Here is a 14,501-nt window from a genome sequence, read left to right as displayed (position 1 = left end):
TTTAGAGAAAGAAAGAATGAGAGAAAGAGAGAAAGAAAGAGAGAGAAAGAGAGAAAGAAAGAGAGAGAAAGAAAGAAATTAAGAAAGAAAGAAATAAAGAAAGAAAGAAAGAAAGAAAGAAAGAGAGAAAGAAAGAAAGAGAGAAAGAGAAAGAAAGAGAAAGAAAGAAAGAGAAAGAAAGAAAAGAAAGAAAGAAAGAGAAAGAAAGAGAAAGAAAGAAAGAGAAAGAGAGAAAGAGAGAAAGAAATAAAGAGAGAAAGAAAGAGAGGAGAAAGAGAGAAAGGAGAGAAAGAAAGAAAGAAAGAAGAGAAGAAAGAAAGAAAGAAGAGAAACAGAGAGAGAGCGACAAAACATGAAAGAATATGTCCCATTATCGCCCCATTCAGACAGAACACAATCACTACATTATTGAGCGGCATTTTGAAGTGTGTGTGTGTGTGTGTGAGAGAGATTTGGGACATAGACGAGTGAGAGAAGGGGCTTCAAAGAAACAGAAGAGAGGAGAGGTGGCGAGAGGGAGATGAGGGAGAGTTGAACAGGTGTACAGCCTTCTTCATCCAGACCTCTGCCTCATAATTGTGGATGATGATACTTCCTATCAAAGATGAGGGAGGAGGAGAGACAAGGAGGGGGAGGAGGAGGGAGAGGGAGAGGAGAGAGGAGGAGGGAGAGGAGGAGAGGGAGAGGAGGAGGAGGGAGAGAGAGAGAGAGGAGAGAGAGAAGAGGGGGAGAAAGGGGGAGAGAGAAGAGGGGAGAGAGGAAATGAGAGAGGGAGGAAAAGAGGGAGAGAGGAGGAAAGGAGAGAGGGAAGAGAGGAGAGAGGAAAGAAAGAGGGAAGGAGGAAAGAGGGAAGGAGAGGAAAGAGGAAAGGAGAGGAAAGAGGGAAGGAGAGGAAAGAGGGAAGGAGAGGAAAGAGGGAGGAGAGGAGGAGAGAGGGAGAGAGGAAAGAGGAGAGGGAAGAGAGAAGAGGGAAGAGGAGAGAGGAAGGAGTGGGAAGAGAGGAAAGAGGGAGGAGAGGAGAGAGGGAAGAGAGGGATAAGAGGAGAGAGGGAGGAGAGGAGAGAGGAAAGAGGGAGGAGAGGAGGAGTGGGAAGAGAGGAAAGAGGGAGGGAGGAGAGAGGGAAGGAGGGAGGAGGAGAGGGAAGAGAGGGGAAGGAGAGAGGAGGAGGGGAAGAGGGAGGAGGGAGAGGAGAGAGGGAGGAGAGGGAGAGGGAGGAGAGAGGAAGGAGAAGAGAGGAAAGAGGGAGGAGAGAGGGAGAGAGGGAAGAGGGAGAGAGGGAGGAGAGGAGGAGGAAAGAGGGAGGAGAGGAGAGGGAGGGAGAGGAGAGGGAGAGAGAGGAGAGGGAAAGAGGGAGGGAGAGAGAGAGGAAAGAGGGAGGGAGGAGAGGGAGAGGGGAGAGAGAGGAAAGAGAGGAGGAAGAGGGAGAAGAGAGGAAGAGAGGAAGGAGAGGAGAGAGGAGAGAGAGGGAGAGAGGAGAGAGGGAGGGAGGAGAGGAGAGAGGAGAGGAAAGGGGAGAGAGGAGGGAGGAGAGAGAGAAGAGAGAGGAGAGGAGAGAGGGAGAGAGGAGGGAGAGGAGAGAGGGAGGGAGAGAGAGAGAGGGAGGAGAGGGAGAGGAGGGAGGGAGAGAGAGGGAGTAGAGAGGGAGGGAGGAGAGGAGAGGAGAAAGGAAAGAGGGAGGAGAGAGAGGGAGGAGAGGGATGAGAGGGAGGAGGGGGGAGAGACGGAAGAGGGAGGGAAAAGGGAAGAAAGGGTGGGAGAGAGGGAAGAGAGGGGGATGAGAGGGAGAGGAAGAGGGAAGAAAGAGGCGGAGAGGGAAGAGAGGGGGAGAGGGAGGGGAGAGAGGGAGGAGAGAGGGATGAGAGAGGGAGAGAGAGGGATGATTTCGAGGGGAGGAGAACAGTCTCTCAGAGATCAAACCTCTCTGTCTCTCTTTGATCATGTTCAACAATTCACCCTGACCTGACTCCCTTATACAATACATCACATGCATATGGCCACACACACACACATCCGACACATGCATATGGACACACACACACACATCCGACACATGCATATGGACACACACACACACACACACATCCGACACATGCATATGGACACACACACACACACATCCGACACATGCATATGGACACACACACAGATGACACATAGGCTATTACACCTGTTTAACGTCACACTAACATCCATCCCCACACACACACACACACACACACACACACACACACACACACCCACCCCTGAACTGGTTCACTCTGCAGACTTGACTTGGCCAAAGCAAGCAGGCACGGTCTCACACACTCGTACACACACACACTCTCACACAAACACACTCGTACACCCACCCCATCACCACAGCATTCCCAAAGCCTGAGAGCATCATTCCCACAGCAGCAAAGTTTATCCCACTAAATGCTTCCCTGTTCAGGACAAACAGGCCCGTCAGTTCTGCCACTATCTAAAACCATTTAACTGGCTCTACTGAGGAGGAACCCTGACAGTACAGTGAGTGTTACTGTTACCGTGAGTGTTACTGTTACCGTGAGTGTTACTGTTACCGTGAGTGTTACTGTTACCGTGAGTGTTACTGTTACCGTGTGTGTTACTGTTACCGTGAGTGTTACTGTTACCGTGAGTGTTACTGTTACCGTTACTGTTACATTGAGTGTTACTGTTACCGTGAGTGTTACTGTTACTGTGAGTGTTACTGTTACCGTGAGTGTTACTGTTACCGTGAGTGTTACTGTTACCGTGAGTGTTACTGTTACCGTGTGTGTTACTGTTACCGTGTGTGTTACTGTCACCGTGTGTGTTACTGTTACCGTGAGTGTTACTGTTACCGTGAGTGTTACTGTTACCGTTACTGTGAGTGTTACTGTTACCGTGAGTGTTACTGTTACTGTGAGTGTTACTGTTACTGTGAGTGTTACTGTTACCGTGTTAGTGTTACTGTTACCGTGAGTGTTACTGTTACCGTGAGTGTTACTGTTACCGTGTGTGTTACTGTTACCGTGTGTGTTACTGTTACTGTTACCGTGAGTGTTACTGCTACTGTGAGTGTGTGTGTGTTACTGCTACCGTGTGTTGTGTTACTGCTACTGTGTGTGTGTTACTGCTACCGTGTGTGTTACTGTTACTGTTACTGTCAGTGTTACTGTTACCGTGAGTGTTACTGTTACCGTGAGTGTTACTGTTACCGTGAGTGTTACTGTTACCGTGAGTGTTACTGTTACCGTGAGTGTTACTGTTACCGTGAGTGTTACTGTTACCGTGAGTGTTACTGTTACCGTGAGTGTTACTGTTACAGTGTGTGTTACTGTTAGTGTTAGTGTTACTGTTACCGTGAGTGTTACTGTTACCGTGAGTGTTACTGTTACCGTGAGTGTTACTGTTACCGTGTGTGTTACTGTTACCGTGTGTGTTACTGTTACCGTGTGTGTTACTGTTACCGTGTGTGTTACTGTTAGTGTGTGTGTTACTGTTACCGTGAGTGTTACTGTTACCGTGAGTGTTCCTGTTAGTGTGTGTGTTACTGTTACCGTGAGTGTTACTGTTACCGTGAGTGTTACTGTTACCGTGAGTGTTACTGTTACCGTGAGTGTTACTGCTACCTTGTGTGTGTTACTGCTACCGTGTGTGTGTTACTGCTACCGTGAGTGTTACTGCTACCGTGAGTGTTACTGCTACCGTGTGTGTTACTGTTACTGTGAGTGTTACTGTTATTGTTACCGCGAGTGTTACTGCTACCGCGAGTGTTACTGCTACCGTGTGTGTGTTACTGTTACCGTGAGTGTTACTGTTACTGTTACCGTGAGTGTTACTGTTACTGTTACCGTGAGTGTTACTGTTACTGCTACCGTGTGTGTTACTGCTACCGTGTGTGTGTTACTGCTACCGTGTGTGTGTTACTGCTACCGTGTGTGGGTTACTGCTAGTGTGTGTGTTACTGCTAGTGTGTGTGTTACTGCTAGTGTGTGTGTTACTGCTAGTGTGTGTGTTAGTGTGTTACTGTGTCCAATGTCCTCCCAAAGACCCCCCACCACCCTAATCAGTCATTTGAAGAACTACAGAGAGGAAACACCCTGCAGAGAGATGAGGATACCTCATTAACACAGTCCTTACAGCAACACGGAGGAGGATACCTCATTAACACAGTCCTTACAGCAACACGGAGGAGGGTATACCTCATTAACACAGTCCTTACAGCAACACGGAGGAGGATACCTCATTAACACAGTCCTTACAGCAACATGGGGGATGTAGAGAGGAGTATACCTCATTAACACAGTCCTTACAGCAACATGGGGGATGTAGAGAGGAGTATACCTCATTAACACAGTCCTTACAGCAACATGGGGGATGTAGAGAGGAGTATACCTCATTAACACAGTCCTTACAGCAACACGGAGGAGGATACCTCATTAACACACTCCTTACAGCAACACGGAGGAGGATACCTCATTAACACAGTCCTTACAGCAACATGGGGGATGTAGAGGAGTATACCTCATTAACACACTCCTTACAGCAACATGGGGGATGTACCTGGTTCTTGAGTGGAGTATACCTCATTAACACAGTCCTTACAGCAACACGGAGGAGTATACCTCATTAACACACTCCTTACAGCAACACGGAGGAGGATACCTCATTAACACAGTCCTTACAGCAACATGGGGGATGTAGAGGTCTGTCACAAAGGGGGGAACATTCCAGGAATCTGTCCCTGATACACACACGTACCTGGTTCTTGACTTGAGACACCAGGTCCCCTGGGATGTCTCCTAGTGGATAGGCCCGGCCTGCCAGAGAGCAGCTGAGGGAGGAAGGAAATACATTACTGTGTGTCAGAGAGAGAGAGAGTGTGTGAGTGTGTGTGTGAGAGTGAGAGTGAGAGAGACAAAGACAGAGAAGGAGAGAGAGAGAGACAAACAGACAAAGGAGAGAGAGAGACAGAGAGAGAGAGAGAGAGAGAGAGAGAGAGAGAGAGAGAGAGAGAGAGAGAGAGAGAGAGAGACAAACAGACAGAGAAGGATAGATAGAAAGAGAGCAAGAGCGACAAACACAGAGGAGAGATAGAAAGAGAGAGAGCGAGAGCAACAAACAGACAGAGGAGAGATAGAAAGAGAGAGAGAGAGAGACAAACAGACAGAGGAGAGATAGAAAGAGAGAGAGAGAGCGACAAACAGACAGAGGAGAGATAGAAAGAGAGAGAGCGAGAGAGACAAACAGACAGAGGAGAGATAGAAAGAGAGAGAGAGAGAGAGAGAGAGAAACAGACAGAGGAGAGATAGAAAGAGAGAGAGCGAGAGAGAGAGAGACAGGATGTATATGTGTGACTGTACCTGATATAAACGAGCAGCTTGTTACCCATCACCACCTGTTCATCTGTCAGGGAGAAATAGACAAATCTTCTTTCTGAGTTATTTATTTATTAGTTATTAGACATGTTGACATGTTGAAAAACTACAAATCTTCTTTCTGAGTGATTTATTTCCGGAGGGCCTTGCCTTTACTCCCACTAAGATCTCCAGACTGGTGTTCAATGAATCATGGAACCAGTGCCTACCTGTGAGGGCCCTGCCTTCTCTCAGCGGGGGGCCAATGACCTGGAAGAGTTTCTGAAACACAGGAAGAGAAACCTCAGGGGTCAAGTTCATACATCTCCTTTGATTAAAAACTCCACTCTCTCTGACAGTTTGTCCCAGGCTGTAGCCGTAGCACTACATCATTTCTTTATCAGGATTCTTTGTGACACCTCGTCTCATATTTCAAAAGGATTTTCCCAGCAGCCTTAGGGCTTCTTTCATTTCTGTTAGATTCCTTATAGTTTAGGTTGGTTCATCTAACAAATCAAAGCCCTGGTCGCTCTCCAGGGGACTGATAGATAATGGTGCTGAGAGAACCAGATAACCAGAGAGAGGCAGAGAGAACCAGATAACCAGAGAGAGGCAGAGAGAACCAGATAACCAGAGGGAGGCAGAGAGAACCAGATAACCAGAGAGAGGCAGAGAGAACCAGATAACCAGAGAGAGGCAGAGAGAACCAGATAGATAACCAGAGAGGCAGAGAGAACCAGATAGATAACCAGAGTGGCAGAGTGGCAGAGAGAACCAGATAACCAGAGAGAGGCAGAGAGAACCAGATAGATAACCAGAGAGGCAGAGAGAACCAGATAGATAACCAGAGAGGCAGAGAGAACCAGATAGATAACCAGAGAGGCAGTGAGAACCAGAGAGGCAGAGAAAACCAGATAACCAGGGAGAGGCAGAGAGAACCAGATAGATAACCAGAGAGAGGCAGAGAGAACCAGATAGATAACCAGAGAGAGGCAGAGAGAACCAGATAACCAGAGAGAGGCAGAGAGAACCAGATCGATAACCAGAGAGAGGCAGAGAGAACCAGATAGATAACCAGAGAGGCAGAGAGAACCAGATAGATAACCAGAGAGGCAGAGAGAACCAGATAGATAACCAGAGAGGCAGAGAGAACCAGATAGATAACCAGAGAGAGGCAGAGAGAACCAGATACCCAGAGAGAGGCAGAGAGAACCAGATAACCAGAGAGAGGCAGAGAGAACCAGATAACCAGAGAGAGGCAGAGAGAGAACCAGATAGATAACCAGAGAGGCAGAGAGAACCAGATAGATAACCAGAGAGGCAGAGAGAACCAGATAGATAACCAGAGAGGCAGAGAGAACCAGATAGATAACCAGAGAGGCAGAGAGAACCAGATAGATAACCAGAGAGGCAGAGAGAACCAGATAGATAACCAGAGAGGCAGAGAGAACCAGATAGATAACCAGAGAGATGCAGAGAGAACCAGATAGATAACCAGAGAGGCAGAGAGAACCAGATAGATACCCAGAGAGATGCAGAGAGAACCAGATAGATAACCAGAGAGGCAGAGAGAACCAGATAGATAACCAGAGAGGCAGAGAGAACCAGATAGATAACCAGAGAGGCAGAGAGAACCAGATAGATAACCAGAGAGAGGCAGAGAGAACCAGATAGATAACCAGAGAGGCAGAGAAAACCAGATACCCAGAGAGAGGCAGAGAGAACCAGATAACCAGAGAGGCAGAGAGAACCAGATAACCAGAGAGAGGCAGAGAGAACCAGATAACCAGAGAGAGGCAGAGAGAACCAGATAACCAGAGAGAACCAGATAACCAGAGAGAGGCAGAGAGAACCAGATAACCAGAGAGAGGCAGAGAGAACCAGATAGATAACCAGAGAGGCAGAGAGAACCAGATAACCAGAGAGAGGCAGAGAGAACCAGATAACCAGAGAGAGGCAGAGAGAACCAGATAACCAGAGAGAGGCAGAGAGAACCAGAGAGAGGCAGAGTGAACCAGATAACCAGAGAGGCAGACAGAACCAGATAACCAGAGAGAGGCAGACAGAACCAGATAACCAGAGAGAGGCAGAGAGAACCAGATAACCAGAGAGAACCAGAGAGAGAACCAGAGAGAACCAGAGAGATCCAGAGAGATCCAGAGAGATCCAGAGAGAGGCAGAGAGAACCAGATAACCAGAGAGAACCAGAGAGAGAACCAGAGAGAGAACCAGACAACCAGAGAGAACCAGAGAGAGGCAGAGAGAACCAGAGAGAGGCAGAGAGAACCAGATAACCAGAGAGAACCAGAGAGAGGCAGAGAGAACCAGACAACCAGAGAGAACCAGAGAGAGGCAGAGAGATCCAGAGAGAGGCAGAGAGAACCAGACAACCAGAGAGAGGCAGAGAGAACCAGAGAGGCAGAGAGAACCAGAGAGAAGCAGAGAGATCCAGAGAGAGGCAGAGAGAACCAGAGAGAGGCAGAGAGAACCAGAGAGAGGCAGAGAGAACCAGAGAGAAGCAGAGAGAACCAGAGAGAAGCAGAGAGATCCAGAGAGAGGCAGAGAGAACCAGAGAGAGGCAGAGAGAACCAGAGAGAAGCAGAGAGAACCAGACAACCAGAGAGCGGCAGACAGAACCAGAGAGGACACCTGTAATACATATACCTCTCCCTCCTCCCCATCAGTCTGCTTTCATCTGTGGGTTCAGAGGAGTAGCTGAACAACACACACTCAGCTTTCATCTACTTTCAGACTAAGAGGATCAGTCCCACAAAGGAAGGAGAAAGAGAGAAACACTTACCACCAGGCTGAGAGAGAGAGAGAGAGAGAGAGAGAGAGAGAGACAGGGAGAGAGACAGAGAGAGGTAGAGAGACAGAAAGCGAGAGAGAGTCTTAAAGCAGAGAGAGAGAGAGAGTGAGAGTCAGAGAGAGAGATAGAGAGAGAGAGAGAGCGAGACAGAGTGGAGCGAGAGACAGAGGGTGATGAGACAGAGGGAAAGGTATTATAGATAAAGGGGAGAGAGTCAGAGAAAGTATTAGAGAGAGAGGGGAGAGAGATTAGAGAGAGAGTATTATAGTAGATAGGCAGAATGTGTGTGGAAGAGTGTTTTTTATGTAGGTTCTTTCATATCCAGGAAATAAGAAAACAATATGAAAGACAAAAGGGTGTGAAACCTGTCAGTCACTCTGGATGAGAGCGTCTGCTAAATGACTAACCTGTCAGTCACTCTGGATGAGAGCGTCTGCTAAATGACTAACCTGTCAGTCACTCTGGATGAGAGCGTCTGCTAAATGACTAACATGTCAATAACTCTGGATGAGAGCGTCTGCTAAATGACTAACCTGTCAGTCACTCTGGATGAGAGCGTCTGCTAAATGACTAACATGTCAGTCACTCTGGATGAGAGTACGTCTGCTAAATGACTAACCTGTCAGTCACTCTGGATGAGTAGCATTCTGCTAAATGACTAACGTGTCAGTCACTCTGGATGAGAGCCTCCTGCTAAATGACTAAAACGTGTCAGTCACTCTGGATGAGAGTCGTCTGCTAAATGACTAACCTGTCAGTCACTTTGGATGAGAGCGTCCTGCTAAATGACTTACCTGTCAGTCACTCTGGATGAGAGCATTAAACACTGCTAAATGACTAACCTGTCAGTCACTCTGGATGAGAGTGTCTGCATAAATGACTAACATGTCAGTCACTCCATAGGGGTGATGTAGTCATTAAACAGTATTATAGTACCTCCATAGGGGTGATGTAGTCATTAAACACAGTGTATTATAGTACCTCCATAGGGGTGATGTAGTCATTAAACACAGTGTATTATAGTACCTCCATAGGGGTGATGTAGTCATTAAACACAGTGTATTATAGTACCTCCATAGGGGTGATGTAGTCATTAAACACAGTGTATTATAGTACCTCCATAGGGGTGATGTAGTCATTAAACACTGTGTATTATAGTACCTCCATAGGGGTGATGTAGTCATTAAACACAGTGTATTATAGTACCTCCATAGGGGTGATGTAGTCATTAAACACAGTGTATTATAGTACCTCCATAGGGGTGATGTAGTCATTAAACACAGTGTATTATAGTACCTCCATAGGGGTGATGTAGTCATTAAACACAGTGTATTATAGTACCTCCATAGGGGTGATGTAGTCATTAAACAGTATTATAGTACCTCCATAGGGGTGATGTAGTCATTAAACACAGTGTATTATAGTACCTCCATAGGGGTGATGTAGTCATTAAACACAGTGTATTATAGTACCTCCATAGGGTATTATAGTACCTCCATAGGGGTGATGTAGTCATTAAACAGTATTATAGTACCTCCATAGGGGTGATGTAGTCATTAAACACAGTGTATTATAGTACCTCCATAGGGGTGATGTAGTCATTAAACACAGTGTATTATAGTACCTCCATAGGGGTGATGTAGTCATTAAACACAGTGTATTATAGTACCTCCATAGGGGTGATGTAGTCATTAAACAGTATTATAGTACCTCCATAGGGGTGATGTAGTCATTAAACACAGTGTATTATAGTACCTCCATAGGGGTGATGTAGTCATTAAACACAGTGTATTATAGTACCTCCATAGGGGTGATGTAGTCATTAAACACAGTGTATTATAGTACCTCCATAGGGGTGATGTAGTCATTAAACAGTATTATAGTACCTCCATAGGGGTGATGTAGTCATTAAACACAGTGTATTATAGTACCTCCATAGGGGTGATGTAGTCATTAAACACAGTGTATTATAGTACCTCCATAGGGGTGATGTAGTCATTAAACACAGTGTATTATAGTACCTCCATAGGGGTGATGTAGTCATTAAACAGTGTTATAGTACCTCTATAGGGGTGATGTAGTCATTAAACACAGTGTATTATAGTACCTCCATAGGGGTGATGTAGTCATTAAACAGTATTATAGTACCTCCATAGGGGTGATGTAGTCATTAAACACAGTGTATTATAGTACCTCCATAGGGGTGATGTAGTCATTAAACAGTGTTATAGTACCTCCATAGGGGTGATGTAGTCATTAAACACAGTGTATTATAGTACCTCCATAGGGGTGATGTAGTCATTAAACACAGTGTATTATAGTACCTCCATAGGGGTGATGTAGTCATTAAACAGTATTATAGTACCTCCATAGGGGTGATGTAGTCATTAAACACAGTGTATTATAGTACCTCCATAGGGGTGATGTAGTCATTAAACACAGTGTATTATAGTACCTCCATAGGGGTGATGTAGTCATTAAACACAGTGTATTATAGTACCTCCATAGGGGTGATGTAGTCATTAAACACTGTGTATTATAGTACCTCCATAGGGGTGATGTAGTCATTAAACACAGTGTATTATAGTACCTCCATAGGGGTGATGTAGTCATTAAACACAGTGTATTATAGTACCTCCATAGGGGTGATGTAGTCATTAAACACAGTGTATTATAGTACCTCCATAGGGGTGATGTAGTCATTAAACACAGTGTATTATAGTACCTCCATAGGGGTGATGTAGTCATTAAACACAGTGTATTATAGTACCTCCATAGGGGTGATGTAGTCATTAAACACAGTGTATTATAGTACCTCCATTGGGGTGATGTAGTCATTAAACAGTATTATAGTACCTCCATAGGGGTGATGTAGTCATTAAACACAGTGTATTATAGTACCTCCATAGGGGTGATGTAGTCATTAAACACAGTGTATTATAGTACCTCCATAGGGGTGATGTAGTCATTAAACAGTATTATAGTACCTCCATAGGGGTGATGTAGTCATTAAACAGTATTATAGTACCTCCATAGGGGTGATGTAGTCATTAAACACAGTGTATTATAGTACCTCCATAGGGGTGATGTAGTCATTAAACACAGAGTATTATAGTACCTCCATAGGGGTGATGTAGTCATTAAACACAGTGTATTATAGTACCTCCATAGGGGTGATGTAGTCATTAAACACAGTGTATTATAGTACCTCCATAGGGGTGATGTAGTCATTAAACAGTATTATAGTACCTCCATAGGGGTGATGTAGTCATTAAACACAGTGTATTATAGTACCTCCATAGGGGTGATGTAGTCATTAAACACAGTGTATTATAATACCTCCATAGGGGTGATGTAGTCATTAAACACAGTGTATTATAGTACCTCCATAGGGGTGATGTAGTCATTAAACACAGTGTATTATAGTACCTCCATAGGGGTGATGTAGTCATTAAACACAGTGTATTATAGTACCTCCATAGGGGTGATGTAGTCATTAAACACAGTGTATTATAGTACCTCCATAGGGGTGATGTAGTCATTAAACAGTGTTATAGTACCTCCATAGGGGTGATGTAGTCATTAAACACAGTGTATTATAGTACCTCCATAGGGGTGATGTAGTCATTAAACACAGTGTATTATAGTACCTCCATTGGGGTGATGTAGTCATTAAACACAGTGTATTATAGTACCTCCATAGGGGTGATGTAGTCATTAAACACAGTGTATTATAGTACCTCCATAGGGGTGATGTAGTCATTAAACACAGTGTATTATAGTACCTCCATAGGGGTGATGTAGTCATTAAACACAGTGTATTATAGTACCTCCATAGGGGTGATGTAGTCATTAAACACAGTGTATTATAGTACCTCCATAGGGGTGATGTAGTCATTAAACACAGTGTATTATAGTACCTCCATAGGGGTGATGTAGTCATTAAACACAGTGTGTTATAGTACCTCCATAGGGGTGATGTAGTCATTAAACACAGTGTATTATAGTACCTCCATAGGGGTGATGTAGTCATTAAACACAGTGTATTATAGTACCTCCATAGGGGTGATGTAGTCATTAAACACAGTGTATTATAGTACCTCCATAGGGGTGATGTAGTCATTAAACAGTATTATAGTACCTCCATAGGGGTGATGTAGTCATTAAACACAGTGTATTATAGTACCTCCATATGGGTGATGTAGTCATTAAACACAGTGTATTATAGTACCTCTATAGGGGTGATGTAGTCATTAAACAGTATTATAGTACCTCCATAGGGGTGATGTAGTCATTAAACACAGTGTATTATAGTACCTCCATAGGGGTGATGTAGTCATTAAACACAGTGTATTATAGTACCTCCATAGGGGTGATGTAGTCATTAAACACAGTGTATTATAGTACCTCCATAGGGGTGATGTAGTCATTAAACACAGTGTATTATAGTACCTCCATAGGGGTGATGTAGTCATTAAACACAGTGTATTATAGTACCTCCATAGGGGTGATGTAGTCATTAAACACAGTGTATTATAGTACCTCCATAGGGGTGATGTAGTCATTAAACACAGTGTATTATAGTACCTCCATAGGGGTGATGTAGTCATTAAACACAGTGTATTATAGTACCTCCTATAGGGGTGATGTAGTCATTAAACACAGTGTATTATAGTACCTCCATAGGGGTGATGTAGTCATTAAACACAGTGTATTATAGTACCTCCATAGGGGTGATGTAGTCATTAAACAGTATTATAGTACCTCCATAGGGGTGATGTAGTCATTAAACACAGTGTATTATAGTACCTCCATAGGGGTGATGTAGTCATTAAACACAGTGTATTATAGTACCTCCATAGGGGTGATGTAGTCATTAAACACAGTGTATTATAGTACCTCCATAGGGGTGATGTAGTCATTAAACAGTGTATTATAGTACCTCCATAGGGGTGATGTAGTCATTAAACACAGTGTATTATAGTACCTCCATAGGGGTGATGTAGTCATTAAACACAGTGTATTATAGTACCTCCATAGGGGTGATGTAGTCATTAAAACAGTATTATAGTACCTCCATAGGGGTGATGTAGTCATTAAACACAGTGTATTATAGTACCTCCATAGGGGTGATGTAGTCATTAAACACAGTGTATTATAGTACCTCCATAGGGGTGATGTAGTCATTAAACACAGTGTATTATAGTACCTCCATAGGGGTGATGTAGTCATTAAACACAGTGTATTATAGTACCTCCATAGGGGTGATGTAGTCATTAAACACAGTGTATTATAGTACCTCCATAGGGGTGATGTAGTCATTAAACAGTATTATAGTACCTCCATAGGGGTGATGTAGTCATTAAACACAGTGTATTATAGTACCTCCATAGGGGTGATGTAGTCATTAAACACAGTGTATTATAGTACCTCCATAGGGGTGATGTAGTCATTAAACAGTATTATAGTACCTCCATAGGGGTGATGTAGTCATTAAACACAGTGTATTATAGTACCTCCATAGGGGTGATGTAGTCATTAAACACAGTGTATTATAGTACCTCCATAGGGGTGATGTAGTCATTAAACACAGTGTATTATAGTACCTCCATAGGGGTGATGTAGTCATTAAACACAGTGTATTATAGTACCTCCATAGGGGTGATGTAGTCATTAAACACAGTGTATTATAGTACCTCCATAGGGGTGATGTAGTCATTAAACACAGTGTATTATAGTACCTCCATAGGGGTGATGTAGTCATTCATTATAAACAGTATTATAGTACCTCCATAGGGGTGATGTAGTCATTAAACACAGTGTATTATAGTACCTCCATAGGGGTGATGTAGTCATTAAACACAGTGTATTATAGTACCTCCATAGGGGTGATGTAGTCATTAAAACAGTGTATTATAGTACCTCCATAGGGGTGATGTAGTCATTAAACACAGTGTATTATAGTACCTCCATAGGGGTGATGTAGTCATTAAACAGTATTATAGTACCTCCATAGGGGTGATGTAGTCATTAAACAGTATTATAGTACCTCCATAGGGGTGATGTAGTCATTAAACACAGTGTATTATAGTACCTCCATAGGGGTGATGTAGTCATTAAACACAGTGTATTATAGTACCTCCATAGGGGTGATGTAGTCATTAAACACAGTGTATTATAGTACCTCCATAGGGGTGATGTAGTCATTAAACACAGTGTATTATAGTACCTCCATAGGGGTGATGTAGTCATTAAACACAGTGTATTATAGTACCTCCATAGGGGTGATGTAGTCATTAAACAGTATTATAGTACCTCCATAGGGGTGATGTAGTCATTAAACACAGTG

At 43.9% G+C, this 14,501-nt stretch overlaps 1 protein-coding gene and 1 long non-coding RNA gene across 2 annotated transcripts in view; both read right to left on the bottom strand.

The window, feature by feature from the left end:
- Nucleotides 1-14,501, bottom strand: part of LOC135538105 (vacuolar protein sorting-associated protein 8 homolog) — a gene marked incomplete at its 3' end in the record, with an annotated part of 81,839 nt that overhangs the window by 34,463 nt on the left and 32,875 nt on the right. Inside the window, 3 exon segments of the mRNA XM_064964092.1 lie at nt 4,748-4,820; nt 5,350-5,392; nt 5,574-5,625. Of these exon segments, the coding sequence (XP_064820164.1) occupies nt 4,748-4,820; nt 5,350-5,392; nt 5,574-5,625 (168 nt within the window).
- LOC135538106 (uncharacterized) lies at nt 4,269-4,731 on the bottom strand. The gene is made up of 2 exons (XR_010455323.1): nt 4,652-4,731; nt 4,269-4,381 (listed from the first exon to the last, which is right to left on the bottom strand). It is a non-coding gene; the product is annotated as an uncharacterized LOC135538106 (long non-coding RNA).

This window comes from Oncorhynchus masou, unplaced genomic scaffold, assembly GCF_036934945.1.
Source record: "Oncorhynchus masou masou isolate Uvic2021 unplaced genomic scaffold, UVic_Omas_1.1 unplaced_scaffold_908, whole genome shotgun sequence".
Lineage (NCBI taxonomy): Eukaryota > Metazoa > Chordata > Actinopteri > Salmoniformes > Salmonidae > Oncorhynchus > Oncorhynchus masou.
Note: the sequence above shows the minus strand (reverse complement) of the source record. Positions and strands in the feature narration are given on the sequence as shown.